Below are 20,098 nucleotides of genomic sequence, written 5' to 3' on the forward strand. Positions count from 1 at the left end.
AAAGAGGCTAAGTCAGAAAATCTTGACTGGTTGGAGGTGCCAAAAGACTCGCCCAATGAGCGGACCTCTATGGGTGAGAAATTTGAACTTTTTCCACTATGAGTTTATCCTTCCAAATTTGATATATTGACTGGGACCTTGTTCAGTGGCTATGTGTTTTCGAATGGAATTCCTCAGATATAGTCTGCAACCATGCCTCATTAGAGGATTTCAAATTTAATTTCAGAGAGTAAGTCAGAAGGTAAAATCTTTGCCCTAGATGAACAAGTTTGGTTTGGAACTTTTACCCAGTTGGTTAGGGAATGTTGAGTAGTTACCACCATCTGCTAATTATCAAAATCCTCAAAGATGGCACCTCACCCATAGCTCCATAGAACACTTTATAGACATCTGTGAGAACAGAAAAAGGAGTGCACCTATCGTTTGTGATCTGTGAGGAGATCTGAAGGGCTGCAACTTCTCACACTGGTACCTGGTACCAAGGACAGAGAAGTGGACTCCATGGGTCAGTTGGTTGAACGCCTGTGTGGCTACAGGGACACATCAAAATGTAAGAGATATTTTCCTGAAGTTCTGAACTGCCCAGTAGCAACTGGACTTAATGGAGGAGTCTGCTGGAATACATTCTGCCCCTTAAAAGGTCCTCGGATCCTTGTCTGTGTATAGCTGGACTTCCCCAACAATCTCAGAAAAGTTGAGACTTGGAAAAAGTTTGGACTTCCAGACTTCCAGATGGTTGGAACTAACTATTCAAGAAAATCCAATCAAGGTGCGATCATAGCAGACAAAGATTTCTATTTAGTACCACTCAGAGGTTTTTGACGCTTGAAACATATGTTCAGCACACCCTTGCGCCAATCCTTTCTGATATTAATTAGACTCTCCTGGATTCAGCCTGCAGCCTTGCCCTGATGGAGAATGCTGTGCTTCAAAAAAGCCATATATATGACCCAGTTTGTGTTGCACTTTGACCACGCAATCTAGTGCAGGAGCAACACAAACTTTAAGTCATATTTCTGAATCCAAGCAATGCCGCTTTGCTTGGCTTTGAGTGAATCAAAAAATATGGAGTAACACAACGCAGCCCAGGGAAGTCATTCCATGGGCGTTGCATGAGTGTTCCCACACAACTCTTTTTGTTTTAGATGCATTCCTAGATTTACAAGACCGTTTAAACCTGGGAATGCACCAAAAAGATTTTTCTTCCCAGTAGATGCGTAATGAGGAGAAAAACCTTTTTTTTGTCCTTGTTTTTTCCTCTTCACATGTGTGCTGCATCCTGCAGCACATATAGAAAGAGGAAAACACCTCTCAGGATTGTTTTTGTGCAGGAAGGTGCTCCTTCCTGCAAAAAAACTTTGCTGCCTACAACACAGGCACCCTTGTACAATGTTGTAAGGGTCCCTGCATTGGCGCTAGGCTGCCAAAATGGTGCCAGCTCAAGGGAAAAGGTCAGAAATGTGCCCTTTTGGATAAATATGGTGCATTCTTGTCCTTTCCCTGTGATGTAGGGCCATGCAGCAAGGTGGCTTGCTGTGCTGCCCTGCACAGCAGAAAGATTCATGAATATGCCTTCAAGTGTGAATGAAGAAATCTCGAAGGTGAAGGCAAGAAAAGTATTCGGCCAAAGAGCGGACCTCTTTGGCTGGGCAAATTAAACGTTTTGTGCTCAAAGATTTTCTTGCCAAAACTGATGGCTTTAGTGGGACCATGTCCAGAGGCTACCTGGCTTCGAATGGACTTCCTCAGTTACAGTCTGCAACCTTGCCCCGCTAGAGGATTTAAACTTCCATTTCAGAGAGTAAGTGAGAAGGTAAAAATCGTTGACTGGGATGAACCTTTTGGGTGTCTCCGACCCGTGCTCTGTCGCAGTGAGCCTGAAATCATGCCTAGGTCTAGAGCACATGCCAAAATTACCTTAAATTGTCTCTTTAATTTGCTACTATGCTTTTCTCTTAAATCTTTTACATTTCATGTTTCTGGTTCCTCATTTTGGATTTTTGTTGTTTTGGTGTCATTTAGTTTATTACATATTCTTCTTAATTTATAAATTTGATTTTAATTTTAATTGTGTTATGAGTTTGACTTTTTACCTTTTTCCGATCTTCTAAATGCTTTACATATTTTCACTAACTTTGCGGGGACCTAACAGCTTAGTGACCTTATTCATTGTCGTGGAGTAACATTCACCCCAATTAGTAATTCACTTTCTTATACCCATACTTTATACAAATCCTTTGCATTAATTTGCCACTAGAAATGAAAAGGCAGTTGGTATATGAGCAGGAGAAAACTTTTGTTACGCCACAACTTTTTACAATAGTTCTAGCACGTTCATCAATTGCGCATTATTATTTTATAATTTTCAAAATTGTTATATAAAGCTTTTGAACATTGATATTGCACCTGAAATGGCAAACTATAAAAATTGTTTCAATTTCATATGAAAAATGCTCACCTGTGTATACTGATATCATGCTGCTCTTTCCCTGAAGACCATTTCCAGACACAGCTGAGACAAAGAACATGTAGTAATTCCCAGGTATTAAATTTGTGATAGACACGTCTTCATAGAATGTTGTCACATTTGAGGCTGGGTCACCTAAAACTTGTATCAAATAGAAGCTTCTGTTGCCAGTCGGTGGCAGCCAATTGAGGGAAACAGAATCGAGGGAAACATCGGTGACGTTCAGATCATTGGTGACATTGGGCACTGAAAGAAAAATAAAAGAATGTGAGTCACTATTACATACATTTCTTATGCAATTATCTAAAGTTTGATCTCCTAGAAATGCCAAAGTAGGAATACTCCACACTGACTGATGCCTGCTTAGGATGATTCTAATAGTCAATAGCATCCTTCACTGTGAACATCAACCTCTGCAGATATGTTGCCATAAGTGATGGTCTTTGTCAAAGATAACGACTGATGAAGAAGTCAAATACAATTAAAACTGGTAAAGGTCATCAGATTGTGGCCATTAAGGATGGTAAAGATATCCCGCTAATTTCAACCCTGTAAAGGTATCAATAAATGAACAATTTTGCATAATGTTTATGTCCATGTCAATCAACTTAGAATGTATTCCATATAATACATACCCACATTGTTTAACAAACTCATAAACAAAAAGCTGTCATGCACTGCAAATTCTTCTCAGGGGAAGGACAAGATGTGGTCTGGATACAGAAAAGCAACACTGATTGTCCTTTGTATAAGATATTAAATCCAACCAAACTGAGACATTACCAGGCAAAGATTTTAATTTAGTCCTGCTCATAGCTTTTTGACGCCTGTAAAAGATGTTCACCAGACTCTTGCGCAAATTCTTTTTGACTTCACTGCAATTTTCCAGGACTCATCCTGCAGCCTTGCCCAGTTGGAGAATTCTGCGCTTAAAAAAAGAGGCTAATTCTTAATGAAAAAATATTGACATGGTGAATGCAGGAAAAGTATCCAGCCAATGAGCAAGCCTCTCTGGGAGTGAAATTTGAACTTTTCTTGCTTTGAGCTTTTTTTTGCCAAAACTGATGGTTTTTAGTGGGAACTTGTCCAGGTTGGCAATCTCCAGCCCACTGTATTACGACGATGTTGCTGGCTGCCAGTACTCCGCCGCCGTCAGGATGGCGGTATAACTCAGAGGCAATTACGATGTTCCCAATGGGCTGGCAATCTCTTGGCGGCGGTGTCCCAACGGAGTGATGTTTTGCTGCTCGAAAGATAGGTAAGTTCAATGTGTGTAAATCTGAAACACATCTATATGTTGTGTTTGTGTTGTAATGTATATGTAGGTCATATGTACTGTATGTTTTGTTGCATGTTAAATAAGACAAACTGTTACCATGCACTACATTGGAGAAATGACTGTGAAGTCTACCTTCAAATCCTACGACAACAGGGTTACAGAGCATCGTGATCTTGTGTCAGCAGCACAGGAGGGACCAAGAAACAGGCCCTAGACAGAGAGTGAAATCATGGACTCTATCGTAGTCAGACAGAAATCATGCCTAGTTCTTGGGCACATGCTAAAATGACCTTCAATTGTCTCTTTACTTTTTCATTGCGCCTTTTCTCTTAAATCTTTTACATTTCATATCACAGTTCCTCATTTTTGTTTTTTGCTGTTTTGGTGTCATTTTGCTTTTTACAAGTCCCTCTATTTTTATAAATTGAGTTTGAAGTTGTATTGTGTTGTGATTTTGACTTTTTAATAGTTTTGGTACTTTTAAATGATTTGTTAATTTTCTTTAACTTTGCTGGGACCTAACAGCTTTGTGACTTTGTTAATTGTTTTGGACTGCATTTTCTTTCTTATACCAATACTATATAATAAATACTTTCCATTAATTTTTCGCTAAGAGTGAAAAAGCATTTGATATTGAGTGGGAGAAAAATTCTGATACAGTATAACCTTATAGAACGGGTCTAGCACATTCATCAATTGAGTATTACTATTTTATCATTTTAAACACTGTTTTATAAATCTTCTAAACATTGATATTGCACTTAAAATGGCAAACTATAAAAATGATTTCAATTTCATATGGAAAATTCTCACCTGTGTATTCTGATATCATGCTGCTATTTCCTTGAAGGCCATTTCCAGACACAGCTGAGACTAAGAAGGTGTAGTAATTTCCAGGTATTAAATTTGTGATAGACACAAATTCAGAGAATGTTGTCACATTTGAGGCTGGATACCCTAACACGTGTATTACATACAAGCTTTTGCTGCCAGTCGGTGGTAGCCAACTGAGGGAAACTGAATCGATGGTAACTTCTGTGACGTCCAGATTATTGGTGACATTGGGTACTGAGAAAAATAAAGGAATGTGAGTTACTGTCACATACATTTCTTAAGCAATTATATGAAGTTTGATCTCCAAATAGAAAGGCAGCGTAAGAACACACAAAACTGACTTCTGCCTGCTCAGGCGAGTGATAATAGTAAATATCATCCTGTACTGAGAGCATCATGGTGGTCTCTACTGAAGGTAACGACTCATCAGTGAAGCTCATCAGAATGTGGCCATTATGGATGCTACGAAGGTCCTTGTGATCTCCCCAGTACAAGTACCAACCAATGCACACTCTCTGTCTCTTGCTGCTTCACATACTAGGCAATAAATTGAGCTAGCCATATAATAAACCAACAAACTCATTAACAAAAATCTGTCATGAACTGCAAATTCTTACCAGCAAAAGCAGAAGCTGTTTTTTGTGTGAATACAAAAAGCAAGATTCGTTCTCCTGTGGATAATAATGAAGCAACTGCAATTCAGAGCAATTCTAACCTATCAAATTTATCTTTCCACTTTGGAGTCTCAAGTTCTACAGGTCACAGCACCAATGTACACTCTAATAGATGTTATAATAGATTTAGATAATTCATAATACCAAGAAATAAGTGCATAAAATGAAAGTTTTTCCCAAAAAATGAACTCCATTTTGGTTCTTTGTTCTCAAATCTCCGGTATGTGTAACCAAAACATATGTCCATACTTCTTGCAAATGTTTTGCAATAGTTTTCACTGAGAGTGGAGGAGCAGTCTTATATCATAGGGTTTTGAAACAGGGCAAGCACATTAATCAATTATGCATTATTATTTTATCATTTAGAAACTTTTACTCTACTTCGGATTAATAGCTTGTAGTCCTCAAGGTTTTCACAATATGCAACTGAAAGGCCAAATAGGGGGTTTAAGTGCTTACCTCTCTTTTCATAGCTTGCAAGGTATTGTGATTCCACAATTAGGCATACTTTTCCTATGCACATCTTTATATGCTTCCGGCATCCTTTGCAAAGCTGATGTTGTGATGTAATAGTGAATCTACAATTTTTCTGGTAATAATTCCAGGGTCTGGCGAGTCATCTGCCTGGCTGCTGCTTCCTCCCTTTCGTCTTGTTCTGCCCAGCGCTAAGACACCCTTGGGTATTGTGCGCTTTACAAACCCAATTCATTCATTCAATTCATTCATTCATTCATAGTTTGCAACTATGCTTATTCAAAAGAGGATCAGAAACCTGTCACACGTCCCAGAGCAGCACCTCTGTGCTGTGCTTCATTGTGTGACAGGGAGGGAGCAGGATAACGCCATATCTACAGAGAAATCGTGTATCCGGCTCTCTCCCTAGCACCAGGGCACAATCAGGCAGCCGAGCGCCACACACACATCTTTGCACCACAGTGAAAATGTGTCTGTGTGAGTCTGGCATTGGTTTTGCACTGGAAGGTGATGTAACCTTCCCTGACGTGTTTTCCAGTTCCTTTTCCTAGTGGTAGCTTCCTTTCCTCCCCCGCATTTCCTCCCTCTTGGGACGGTCCTAGAGAGTTCACCTTGGAATGTTCAACAGGCTGTCAGTAGCGGAGAGTGGATGACAGAATAAAGACGCTTGAACTTACCCGCTTCAGAGTGTCTTCATTTCAACAGAAGGGTACCCTAATACTAGCCTTAGACTAACTTCAGTATAAAGCATATCTCCTTTTTAATGCCTGTTTAGCAGATAGGGTTTTGCATACAAAACCATGTGTGGTTGCACAGGAATGTCCATGTACCACACATGGAATGCCCCCTTGACACTGGTTTGTGTCTCGGTTTACTAACACAAATACCAATTCGCTTTGGTTTGTAAATCCTGAAAAGGATTTGCCATTGGGTCTGCTTAATAAAAGTAATGCAAGCCTGACATCAAACCTTTGTAAATCTGGAGCGAAATGTCTTCAGCCTTCTTCCATTAGGGTAACTATATTCATTTCAGATTATCATCTAAATGACGGATTTGCTCAGAAACACTAAATCCACACTATTGCAGGATGAAGCACATTTTGTTATCATTTGAGAAGGGTGGTGTTTACATAAATAACTTGTCAAGTTTGCATGAGCATACATGGCAAATTTTCATTCAGAAGACAAAGGGGTTGATTACAATGGCGGTCAGACTTCAGTCCATCAGCCCTCGTATGGTGGAGTAGGACCGCCTGCCTACAAGGCGGCGTGTCTCACGTGGGTAATTACAATGCGACGGTTGTGTTGGCGGTCGCAATACCTATATTTAAAATTGTTAAAACGGGACATGTAACAAATCTCTGCACTACGTGGCAAGCACAATGCGGTGCCTGCCACATGGTGCAAGGATAGCAGGGGGCCCACTATTCGGATGCCCGAATATGGGGTGCAGTGGGGAAGGGGGCCCACTACAGGCACCCAAATTCCCTTTCTGCCTGCATTTTTATGGCAGATTACCAGCCATAAAAAAGGCGGGCGGTAAGGGACATCATAATCCCTACTGCAGTGCCTGGCAGGCACCGCCACCATTGTAGGGATATGATTCCTCTTCGACGATTTGACGGGCTCCTTGAGCCTGTCGGAACCGTGACGGTCGGTCTTCCTGACCGCCATAGACACGCCTGCCATTGTAATGTGCCGGGCATAAAACGTGCTTACAACAAGCTGTCGGCGGCGGTTTCACCACCATCATAATAAGGCCCAAAATTTGGGGAAGCAGTAGTTTTTATAGTCTCAGGTCAATTAATTAAATAAATAAATTAATGCTGTAAAGATTGAAAAGTGAAGACATATACAGTTATAATTGAAACCATTAGGGTCATCATTTCAAAAGTGAAAATTATATTTCAATAATGATTATGAAAAATTGATTTTAAAGCTATTCTTTCTGATGGACCAAATTTCTACAAAAATATTATCTACAGTTACTCTTAAATTCACACAAATTTAATCTGCAGGTGAATTATAGGGTTGATAAAACTGGTATTTAAATAAAAATGGGATTGCAAATTTAGAATATCTGCTAGAGTGCAAATGTTATGGCAAGGAAGGGCTTGTTGGTGTTCCTTAGAAGACTTTTCAATAAATTATATGTTTACACCATGCAACTATGGTGGCTTTGTTACTCCCTTCGCTTGTGCAGGTAGATTTCCTTTTCCTTTTGAAAATATGTTTTAGATTTCCACTTTTCAATTCAATGTAATTTATTTATAAGATACAGATCTACAATGATTTCCACTTTACAGAATATGCAAAATACATGATCAATACATACCTAAAAAGATTTTTTTTAAGTAAAAATATTAAAACATTTTTTTTCAATTGCTGAATTAAGTAAGAATTGTAATGCTTCCTTTGTCTAACAAACTCCATGTGCCAAGAACAATAGTTTTAACAAGGGATACTGATCAATGCACAGTGAGGGGCTGACAAAAAGAACATGCTCTAAAATTTGTATAGAGTTCCAACAAAGGTTACACAGTCTGTGCTCCAGAGCCACCCTGCTCCATGATCCTGTAATTTTATTTAATGGCTTGATATTCATACAGAAGAGTTAAAAGAACAGACAGATACCATGCTCCGAACCCCACTTTACATATAGTTGAGGAGGAGCCTCACAACATGTGGAAATGTTTACCTCCATCTTCTTTTTTGCCCCGCTTAACCGCATATCTTGTTCCCTAGAGGTAATCCTAATGGTATGTCTTCAAAAATTCTTAAGTGCAAATCTAGATTAGCTGTAAGCTCGACCCTACTCCGACTGAAGTGCTGAAGTGCTTGATTCTTATACAGCCTTGCTGTCTTGTCATAATGCCTCTTAGCAGAGTAGGCTTCTATAGGAGGACTCTTTACTTAGCCTGTGGCCTCAACAAAGAACAGCGAGCAGCCCCCCAACATAAATACTCAATAGCCCCATCTCGAGACATAGTGATTCAACTGCACAAAAGGCCTTTAGGGTTACAGAGGTTGCAAAATATTTTTTCTTACTCTTTATGCAAAAAATAGCAATATTTTGTATGGATGACTTCAAAGGCATAGAGTTTATTTGAGGGGATTTTTACGTTGTACACAGACAATAGTTGAATAATTTGTCTGCCGCTTGAGGCACTGTAAGGTGATAAGAGTGGGTTGGCATATGCCATCGCTTTACCAGAGAGATGCAAAATCCATTCTTTTACAGGGGATTTGGCAGAAAACATTTTGCCCAAGTAAGGATATGATGTAACATATTCCAACTCCTGTCTTCCTAAAAGGCAATTGAAATTTGTCGGCTTTTTGCATCCCTCAGCTTTACAAATCATCACTGTACTCTTATTGATGTTCATCTTTAAGTAATGGCAGTAAGCAACCATATGCAGACAGCCTGGGCCATTCTGTAGGCCCCTATAAGTGAGGTAAAAATTCACAGTATTATCCGCTTATAGGAATGAAGCTATATTGTGGTGACCTAACTTTGGGGGGTCCCCTCCCATTTCTGTCAAAGTCATGGGTTAGGCAGAGGATGTAGCCTTACGCCTAGAGCGGCCAACCTCGAAGCTGGGGAACCGGGTTCAAGTCTCGGCAACGACACTCAACATCCTCTGATTCTGCACAGATCACTTAATCTCCCCGTGCCTAACAAAAATGAATGTGTCCTCATGTAACGAAACTGGTGCTCATGTAAAGCGCTCTGATACCCGATGTCTCGGGTCTAGTTCGCGCTATATAAAACTCCAACACGTAGCTTTCAGTCTCTCACCTGGTAAATTCTAACTATAGAAGGAAGATAATAAAGGAGCTAACAAGCAACCTTGTTTGAGACCATTGCTTGTCAAAAGTTTTGTGATAATTGCCCCCAAATAATACATGTAAAAAGAATTGTGTGTCTTTTGCCCAAGTAATACATGGCCCCAGGTGAAGTAGTAAAGGGCTATTATAATGTTAAGCTGATGATCAGGATTTTTTAAGTGTCTGAACAAGGTGAGTCTGTCTACCTGGTCAAAGGCCATGGAGAAATTGATATATGCGGCATAGACCAGCATATTGCATGACATCACGTATTTCTCCAAAATCAATTAAAGGGCTGTCATTTTGCCCAAGGTTGAGCTGTTTGGTTTAAAACCAGCCTGCTCTCTCTATGTGATACTATGGGCAGCATTTGCCCAACCTTGTAAATAATCTAGAGGGCTCATAGTAATATATTTTGCTATAGAATCAAAGAGCATTCTAAAATAATGTTAAAATAATTCTTCTTCATCCCAAAGATGGAATTGTTCTAAATCAATGCTATAATTTAAGAGAGCTGTCAAATAAGTTGACCAGAGGTCTTTTTCCAGTTTTATATTAGTGCTCGGGATTTGATCTGCACCCCTGGCTGCCGAGGCTCTTGCATGATATATTCTCATTGGTCTGAGCCCATGAGGGGCTTCCTAAATCTCCTCCCCCAGAGGGAAGGGCCAACAGGGGAGAAACATTCTCATCAACTGGAGAGTTAGCTGAGTAGAGATTCAAATTTATGAAGACCATTCTATACTTGAGATGGGGTTCATTTTTGTCCTAATACTACTCCCGGAAGACGTAATAATTATTTGCCAGAAACTTCTGGAGTCTTTGCGGGCAGCAGCTTACCGTAGATCTTTCCAAATCTTGTTGGCCTGTTGTTTTTTTATTGTAACTTTCCTTATTGTACACCTTCATTTTAGTACATGCATATTTTGTATTCTCTCTCTGGAGAAATATACAAATTGATGTCTTTGGAATTTGTTACCCAATTTATTAAGGCTAAACTCCTTATGGGAGACTACTAAAGGTTTATTATTTACCAAGGTATTCCCTGGGGAGAATAATTCTTTACCGACAAGGTAGGCGCGTCTTTTTCAAATTAGTTCTCTATCTAAACTAAGCTCTAATGTATTTTTAAGGCAACTTTTATATATGTTTTTTTTAAGCAGAATTTTACCATTGACGTCACTAAGATGCACTAAAACACCCTTTAAATTCCAAGATGGACACTCCTCCAGAGGTAATTTCAAATCAAAGGAGATTATTCTATGGTTCACTCCAGAGAGAGTCTTTTATCTCAGGGTCAGTTAGCAATCTAAACAACAAGGGATAGGAGGTAAGAATGTAATTGATTAATTATATTCTTTCCACTCTTATAAATGAAATGGGTAGAGACGTCATTTGCCAGTCTTCCATTTATGATTTGGTAGCCATTGTCCCTACATGCTTTTAAAAGGAATTAACATCTTTTTTCTACTTGACTAGATGAGGAAAGGATAAGACTTTTCGAAATGTCGCCAATAAAAGTTATACAAAATAGTACCCCTAGAAATTTCTAACAGGTATTATTTATCACTAGGAATGTTCTATGGGATATTTCTGAATACTTGAAAAGTCAGTATTTTGCTCAAACAGAGAAGTAATTTCTTAGAAGTAACAGAGAAGCAGTATTATACAAGTAATCATTAGAGCTAAAAAAAATGTAATTAAAAATTGAATAACAAAAATTTAATGTTGTGTCAGAGCACATGTAAGTGGACATAAGAAAGGTTATGTTTTTAGAATTGTATGTGTCCATCAAAAGTATCTGTAGTCAACAGACTTTTTGTTAAAGCCTCACACAGCTAAAATTGCACACATAGTCCACGATCTTGACAAATAGACCTGGGATTCTAACAAAGAAAGACACCCTCCATTCCCCTAAAGTCTGTGGCCCATAGTCCATGGTCTTGGTACTGAGTGCAAGGACAGGACAACAGAAAGAGACCCCACATCAGTATATATAGTCTTTGATCTCGTCTTCGAGGCTGCAACCTCAAGATATGCATAATGGCTCCAATAGTAAGCAGTCATGATGGCCACTATATACTTATGATTCAGGCATTCTTTCCACTGAAGAGGTATTTTGATTTGCCTAAAGCGTTGGACCCCACTTACTGGTTTGCATGAAATTTGACAATCACTTGAAATAACTAGAAAATATCTACCCTGCATTTCACAACTTGTCCAAAGTTAACATTAATGATTTGATTACAACGTGAAAATAATACTACCATCAGCTAGAATATTGATAGCATAGTTACCTGTGAAGCCAGATATTGACACTGTTGCTCCTTGTCTAGGTCCATCTTGTGCTGACACTTCAACAGTGTAGTAGTTTCCAGGGGCCAGGTCCGGTACGCTCAAATGTTCTGTTATAACTGTTGTGTTCAGCGAAGGAGTGCCCAAAATCCTCACCACGTAGAAGCCGGCTTCGCCTTCTGGTGGATACCAGCTAATGAACAAAGTTGTCGAGGATACTGGGAGGAGAGTTAGGTTTCGGACCAGACCAGGAACTGAAAGTAACCAGACATGTCAACTGCTCAGTGCTTCTGCATTCTAGCCAGGCCACCATCAAATCACTTTGCCAATCCAATGAGAATGGACATAACACGTCACCGAATTGCAAGCAATTATTCATCCAAAAATACCCAAAACCAGCTACGAGGACACCTAAATGTGGGATGGGTATTGATCCCAGGTGCTATTTCTGGCAGCCATGTAAGAGTTGAAACTCAAGTAGGAAACACTCACCCCAGTGTGTCTACCAGTCTCTCAACTCTTATTGGCTGCCATGAGTGTGATGTCACTACCCTCTCCTATGTTTACCTGTTGTGTGACTACACATTTGATTTATGTCTAGCTTGAACATGTCACATGGGGAGGGGTTTAGAGAGGTAATAAGAGCATACTGTACCTTTGTAAACTGAATGAAATGGGAATTGCATTTTTCCATCTGTCCCCCTCAAGATAGCTGGAATACCTTGTAGTCTTTAACAGCTTCAGGCATTTCAGTGACATTATACTGTCAGAGCTAATATTATATGAGAGGTTACACAACACAGGAAGTAGATGGAAATTTTGCTTGAGAAAACATAAACTTTCAAAGAATTGACAGCTCATTCATATTGGGCAGTAGTGGTCAGACAATACCTCTAATTGGGGCTGCTTGCAAACATACCTTTTATCGGAGAACAATCAATTCAAGAGATCCCTGAATACCAATGGTTACAAACCACTTGAAAGGATTTTGCATCTGCCTGTATAATCAGCCATTTCCTTCTTGTGCTCCAGCTGTGGATGCTGCCATTTGTGCTCAAAGTCTCAACCTTGGAAGACAAATATAACAATTAGAAATTATTTCAGCCCGTCAGGTATAATGTTTTCCAAATTTAAAGTTTTAAATACAAACTGGTACATAGCTGAGAGATGCAATGGTACACGTGCTTCTTTGAGAAGCAAAAACATAAAAGAAGTAAATAAGTCTTTTTGAATGTCTATATAAAAATAATAAGTAAAATGTTCTGTTTTCAAAGAATCCATTGTGATCTTAAGCAGCCTTAGATATTATCATGTTGATGTACTTTCAATCGATGATCTCCAACCTTTGGTGAACCAGGGGTGATTCACACACCAATTCTCCAGTTTTTTTAATTAAGTCTGTGCTCTCATTTTTAGCATTGTGAAGGTAAATCACTTACCTTAGGAAAGATGGAAGGGTCACACAAAGCCACCTCCCAAACAGCAAGAAGACCTAGAAAGAGAGAAGGGACAGAGCACAAACAGAGAGGTGGTGATAGGGTGTAGATGGAAAGAAAGGTGAAAAGAAAAGAAGATCTAACCCTCACTGGAAAAAGGCAGAGTGAAAAAGCTACAAGGAGAGTAGTAGAGGAGAGAAGAAGGTGAGAGGTTGATAAGAAAGGAAGAAAGTGAGAGAACTCAAGAAAGTGAGGAGAGCTGACAGACATGACCATGAGAAAGGATAAGGTTCACCGGAGACGGGAGAAGCAGGAAGCTGATGACCCATTGGCAAGGAGTTCCCAAGAGGGGGATTAGGACCCAGGTGCCATCCAAGTAGAAAGCCGGGAGGATGTGGAGAATGAAGCAGAAGAAAATGCCTGGACAGAGGTGTGATGGATGCCCCCAGCTGTTGCCGAATTGCCCACTACAACTCAGGAGTCCTGTGGCTACTCAGGTGAGAGCCTAAAAGCTACGTGTTGAGACATTTTTTCTTTTTCTGATGTTATTTTCAGTCTTCTGTTTTGTTTATTATTCCCTATGGGTGAGCAGTCTAAATATCGAGTTTTAAATTTCGAACTACTAGTATATCGAGTTGTAAATATCGTAGGTAAAGAATATCGAAGTCAAGAATATCGATGGACAGAATATCGACCCCAAGGTAAGTATTATCGAAGTTAATAATATCGAAGTCATTAATATAGATGTAAGTAATATCGTAATCAAAAATTTCGATGTCAAGAATATCGATATTTTATTAGTGTAATGTATTTTAATATGTATTTTATTTGTATGTTAAAGACTATTGTAATGTATTTTAATACATTTAAAAATAAATGTTTAGAGATTAATAATTATGTAAAATATAATTTAGCGTTTTAGTATCAGAGCGGGTTGTGGGTTTATAGGGGAATAGGGTGGGAAGTAATTTAATTATAATTAATTAACTAATATGTATTGTTTAATTGGTATTTATGATTAATTAATTGTTAATTAATTACTAATTGTTAATTAAATATATTAATTGATTAATTAATTGTTAATTAATTATTAATTGTAAATTAATTTTATTAATTGGTTAATTATATAAGTTATAATTAGTTTAATATTAATATTTCTTTATTGGTATTGTTAATTAATTAATTATTAATTACTAATTAATTGGTGATTTAATTTTATTAAGTGATTAATTGATGATTAAATTAATTATGTGAATTTTTATGTGTAGTGGGTTGTGGGTTTATAGGGGAATAGGGTGGGATGTAATTAAATTCAAATAATTAATGATAATTTTTATTTATTTGTAATTAATAATAATTAATTGTTAATTAATTATTAATTGGTATTTAATTGTTATTAGTACGTTAAATATAGTAAATATAAATAATGTATTATTCCATGTTATTTGTTGTTATTGCTAATTAATGTATTGTTAATTAATAATTAATTTGTGAATAATTGTAATTTGGTAGTTAATATGTATAGATTTGTAAATAATAAGTATATTAATTATAAAGAATGTATTATTAATTCTAAATAATAGATAAACTGATATTTAAATGTATTGTGTATTTTGTATGTGTAGTGTGTTGTGTGTTAAAGGGGGAATAGTGTGGGATGTAATTTAAAGTTCTTTATATAAATATTTATTTAAAATAATTGATATTTAATAATACATAGTTTGTAAATTAATTATTAATATGCTATTTTTTTATAACTAAGTATTTAATTGGTTATTATGTTTATAGAATCCCTATGCTATCCAGTGCTTTCCCAACTGTTTGACTATCTGGAGTTTGAATAGTAATTTTTAACCCTACGCTATCCAGCGCTTTCCCTACTGTTTCACTTACTGGAGTGGGAATAGTAATTTGTACCCCTACGCTATCCAGCGTTTTCACTACTGTTGCACTCTCTGGAGTGGGAATAGTAATTTTTACTCCTACGCTATCCAACGCTTTCCCTACTTTTGCACTCTTTGTAGTTTGAATAGTAATTTTTACCCCTACGCTATCCAACGCTTTCCCTACTGTTGCACTCTTTGGAGTTGGAATAGTAATTTTTACCCCTACGCTATCCAGCGCTTTCCCTACTGTTTCACTTACTGGAGTGGGAATAGTAATTTGTACCCCTACGCTATCCAACGCTTTCCCTACTGTTGCACTCTCTGGAGTTGGAATAGTAATTTTTACCCCTACGCTATCCAGCGCTTTTCCTACTGTTGCACTCTCTGGAGTTGGAATAGTAATTTTTACCCCTACGCTATCCAGCGCTTTCCCTACTGTTTCACTTACTGGAGTGGGAATAGTAATTTTTACCCCTACGCTGTCCAGCGCTTTTCCTACTGTTTCACTTACTGGAGTGGGAATAGTAATTTGTACCCCTACGCTATCCAGCGTTTTCACTACTGTTGCACTCTCTGGAGTGGGAATAGTAATTTTTACCCCTACGCTATCCAACACTTTCCCTACTGTTGGACTCACTGGAGTGGGAATAGTAATTTTTACTCCTATGCTATCCAACGTTTTCCCTACTATTGCACTCTCTGGAGTTGGATTGGTAATTCTTTTCCCTACGCTATCCAACACTTTCCCTACTGTTGCACTCTCTGGAGTGGGAATAGTAATTTTTACCCTTACGCTATCCAACGCTTTCCCTACTATTGCACTCTCTGGAGTTGGAATAGTAATTTTTACCCCTACGCTATCCAACACTTTCCCTACTGTTGCACTCTTTGGAGTTGGAATAGTAATTTTTACCCCTACGCTATCCAGCGCTTTCCCTACTGTTTCACTTACTGGAGTGGGAATAGTAATTTGTACCCCTACGCTATCCAACGCTTTCCCTACTGTTGCACTCTCTGGAGTTGGAATAGTAATTTTTACCCCTACGCTATCCAACACTTTCCCTACAGTTGCACTCTTTGGAGTTGGAATAGTCATTTTTACCCCTACGCTATCCAACGCTTTCCCTACTGTTGCACTCTTTGGAGTTGGAATAGTAATTTTTACCCCTATGCTATCCAGCGCTTTACCTACTGTTTCACTTACTGGAGTGGGAATAGTAATTTGTACCCCTACGCTATCCAATGCTTTCCCTACTGTTGCACTCTCTGGAGTTGGAATAGTAATTTTTACCCCTATGCTATCCAGCGTTTTTCCTACTGTTGCACTCTCTGGAGTTGGAATAGTAATTCTTTTCTCTACGCTATCCAACACTTTCCCTACTGTTGCACTCTCTGGAGTGGGAATAGTAATTTGTACCCTTACGCTATCCAACGCTTTCCCTACTATTGCACTCCCTGGAGTTGGAATAGTAATTTTTACCCCTACGCTATCCAACGCTTTCCCTACTGTTGCACTCTTTGGAGTTGGAATAGTAATTTTTACCCCTACGCTATCCAGCGCTTTCCCTACTGTTTCACTTACTGGAGTGGGAATAGTAATTTGTACCCCTACGCTATCCAACGCTTTCCCTACTGTTGCACTCTCTGGAGTTGGAATAGTAATTTTTACCCCTACGCTATCCAACGCTTTCCCTACTTTTGCACTCTTTGTAGTTTGAATAGTAATTTTTACCCCTACGCTATCCAACGCTTTCCCTACTGTTGCACTCTTTGGAGTTGGAATAGTAATTTTTACCCCTACGCTTTCCAGCGCTTTACCTACTGTTTCACTTACTGGAGTGGGAATAGTAATTTGTACCCCTACGCTATCCAACGCTTTCCCTACTGTTTCACTTACTGGAGTTGGAATAGTAATTTGTACCCCTACGCTATCCAACGCTTTCCCTACTGTTGCACTCTCTGGAGTTGGAATAGTAATTTTTACCCCTACGCTATCCTGCGCTTTTCCTACTGTTGCACTCTCTGGAGTTGGAATAGTAATTTTTACCTTTACGCTATCCAACGCTTTCCCTACTATTGCACTCTCTGGAGTTGGAATAGTAATTTTAACCCTACGCTATCCAACGCTTTCCCTACTGTTGCACTCTTTGGAGTTGGAATAGTAATTTTTACCCCTACGCTATCCAGCGCTTTTCCTACTGTTGCACTCTCTGGAGTTGGAATAGTCATTTTTACCTTTACGCTATCCAACGCTTTCCTTACTATTGCACTCTCTGGAGTTGGAATAGTAATTTTAACCCTACGCTATCCAACGCTTTCCCTACTGTTGCACTCTTTGGAGTTGGAATAGTAATTTTTACCCCTACGGTATCCAACATTTTACTTTCTGTTGTTTTTGTTGGAGTTTGACTAGTAGTTTTATTGTGTCTGATATTTCATATGTTTTGTATTATTTTGGCTATTGTAATATATCATTAATAATAAAAATTATTCACATTAAAAATATTGATTATTATTTGCTATATGTAATTATTAAATATTTATTAATGTTATTATTTTATGTGTATAGATGTATTGGTAATTTTTAAAAACATTTAATAATTTATACGTTACAGAAATTATTAGTAAAATTAATTATTAAGTAAGTATATATATTATATGTAAATGTTTAATTAAAGTTTTATTAAATTATATATATTAATTATACATTATAAATATTATACAATATATTTAATTATGTTTATTTAATTTCTAAGTATAATTTGGTTTATTTTACATATATTTTTAAAGTAAAAAAAAACCGATATTTTTAATAACGATATTTTTGACATCGATATTTAATTTTCGATATTTTTGTACTTACCATGTTGTAGATAGGATGTCGATATTCTTGACATCGATATTTTTGTTGCGATATATTTGTAGGTCGATTTTCTGTCTGTCGAAATTATGTCATACAACCTTCCCTATGATCACCTCTAAAGTCACAACCCTGATGGGATGAGAATTAATTAAAAAACATGACACACAAGGGGGTTGTGCACAAATGCTGGTGAAGGGATCTAAACATGGAGTAACATGGATTGACCAATAGAGATGTTTTATGACAGCACTAGGGGAACCTGTACGGAATAGCCTAACACTTGGTCAAAAGCATGAATATGGGTAATTGTTTGCGCTCTATAAATTTCAAATCAAATCACTAAGGGACCGATCACGAGTTTCAGTGGTGTGGGAGCAGATATGCTGCCCCGCCATTTCCCCCACACTGACGAGACTCACTGCTGACTGCCAGATAATGACTTAAAAGTGGTGGCATGGCAGTCCTGTGGCGGTGCCTCTTTCAAAGGCAGCGGTGCCTTTGAAAAAGGCACTGCAATGGGAATGCCACACAAGGTTCCTGCACGTAACATGGACTGTAAAGTCCATCTCATGCAGTAACTGGTGTGCATGCACACAGGGGGGCAAATTATATGCCCTCCTGTGTGCATCCACACGTGGAGGAGGCACAGGGGGCCGTTTAGGGCCCCTTTGTTTCCTCTCTGCCACGATGTTCATTGTGTAGGAACCTCTATGACACTGCAAGTGGAGAGGAAACAAGTAACATCCCTCCAAGCATATTGCTGATTCTACCCTACCTCACCACCACCAAGGAATGGTGGTTCCCTGGCGGCGGTTCCAGTGCCGTTTCACTGCCCAACTCCTAATGGGGTGGTTGGACCCCTGGTGGAGTGTTGGCTGGACAACCACCTAATGCCCCCATGAGTCTGACGGTCCTCGGACTACCAGCCTCGTAGTTGGATCCTCAGTGGTGAAGGGACCAATCCCTAGAGGCTCAAGCATTAGTGGACTTCATTGTATATAGGACAGAATAAGAAAGACCCATTTCTAGACCAGGAAGGAATATTGTTAAAGGAACCTTGTCAGAATACTTACTTGGGCATTGTTCTTTTGTTTGAGGGGTGTTGGTGGCACCATCCCGCTGGACCTGGAAAAGAAGAAAACAAAGGAAGACATTATAAGGAACTTTAGTTTGACTCTGACCTGTCTTGTACACCTGAGGAACTATACATAAGAATGTGTTTTGTGTGTTTTAACCACCCATCTCAGAGATCGGTTTTCCTGGCTGTTTTGATAGAGCTATTGAATGCCATTGTTCGCAAAGCACATAAGCCTTATTTCCGACCATTGCGCCACAACAATAGAATGTGCTTCTGAGCAGAACACATCATTTAAAAACAAGAGGGGTGTTAACAGTGTTTTGCTTGGATTATAGTAATGTCCGCAAAGCTGTGCAACATACTATAGGTTAGTTGCTCTGCCCAATGTACAATTACAATAGTCCCTCTTTTCAGATAATTTTGTTTACCACCACATTAAGGTTGATGAATCCAAACTGACCATGGCTATTATGAATTTCTGGCAAATCTAATCTATCTAATCTATCACATCCTCAAATTCTGCTTTTTTGAAGGGATTCTCATTTAAGTTATCAAGGACAGAGAGGACGTTTTTAGGATTGCCCCCAGTCACTCAACAGAGCAATATCTTTTAACCTGATTTATAGTTTGACAAATATGGATGAGTACACTATATTCCAAATGGATGGTTCACCCACTCTATTAGGAGTCAAGCAACCAACATAATCTGCTGACTGAGTCCCCACTGGCAGAAAGCTTACACCAATAGCTTGGAAAAATTGGGGTCCTCTTTGAAAGTACATCAGACTGTCAGCCCTATTTAAAGCAGATGTCAGGATGAGCCTGGTGAATCTGAAGAGACAAAAACAAAAAATATTACCACTGCAGTAACGATGGCCCTGTGACTCTTGAAGGTTTCTCATAAAGTTTAAGGAATAATCTGGTAAAACGACCTCAGCCAGGAACCCCCCACATCACCATCTCTCAGCTCCTTCCCCAGCCTAA

At 38.7% G+C, this 20,098-nt stretch overlaps 1 protein-coding gene across 1 annotated transcript in view; it reads right to left on the bottom strand.

The window, feature by feature from the left end:
- The window catches only part of LOC146788598 (tenascin-X-like), a 694,637-nt gene that overhangs the window by 657,617 nt on the left and 16,922 nt on the right, over positions 1–20,098 (bottom strand). Inside the window, exons 2-6 of the mRNA XM_085633173.1 lie at positions 19,110–19,161; positions 12,826–12,918; positions 11,854–12,105; positions 4,560–4,814; positions 2,459–2,713 (exon numbers count right to left, since the gene is read on the bottom strand). Of these exons, the coding sequence (XP_085489299.1) occupies positions 2,459–2,713; positions 4,560–4,814; positions 11,854–12,105; positions 12,826–12,865 (802 nt within the window). The 5' untranslated portion in view covers positions 12,866–12,918; positions 19,110–19,161. The remainder of the gene's footprint in view (positions 1–2,458; positions 2,714–4,559; positions 4,815–11,853; positions 12,106–12,825; positions 12,919–19,109; positions 19,162–20,098) is intronic.

Source organism: Triturus cristatus, chromosome 11 (genome assembly GCF_964204655.1).
Source record: "Triturus cristatus chromosome 11, aTriCri1.1, whole genome shotgun sequence".
Classification (NCBI taxonomy): domain Eukaryota; kingdom Metazoa; phylum Chordata; class Amphibia; order Caudata; family Salamandridae; genus Triturus; species Triturus cristatus.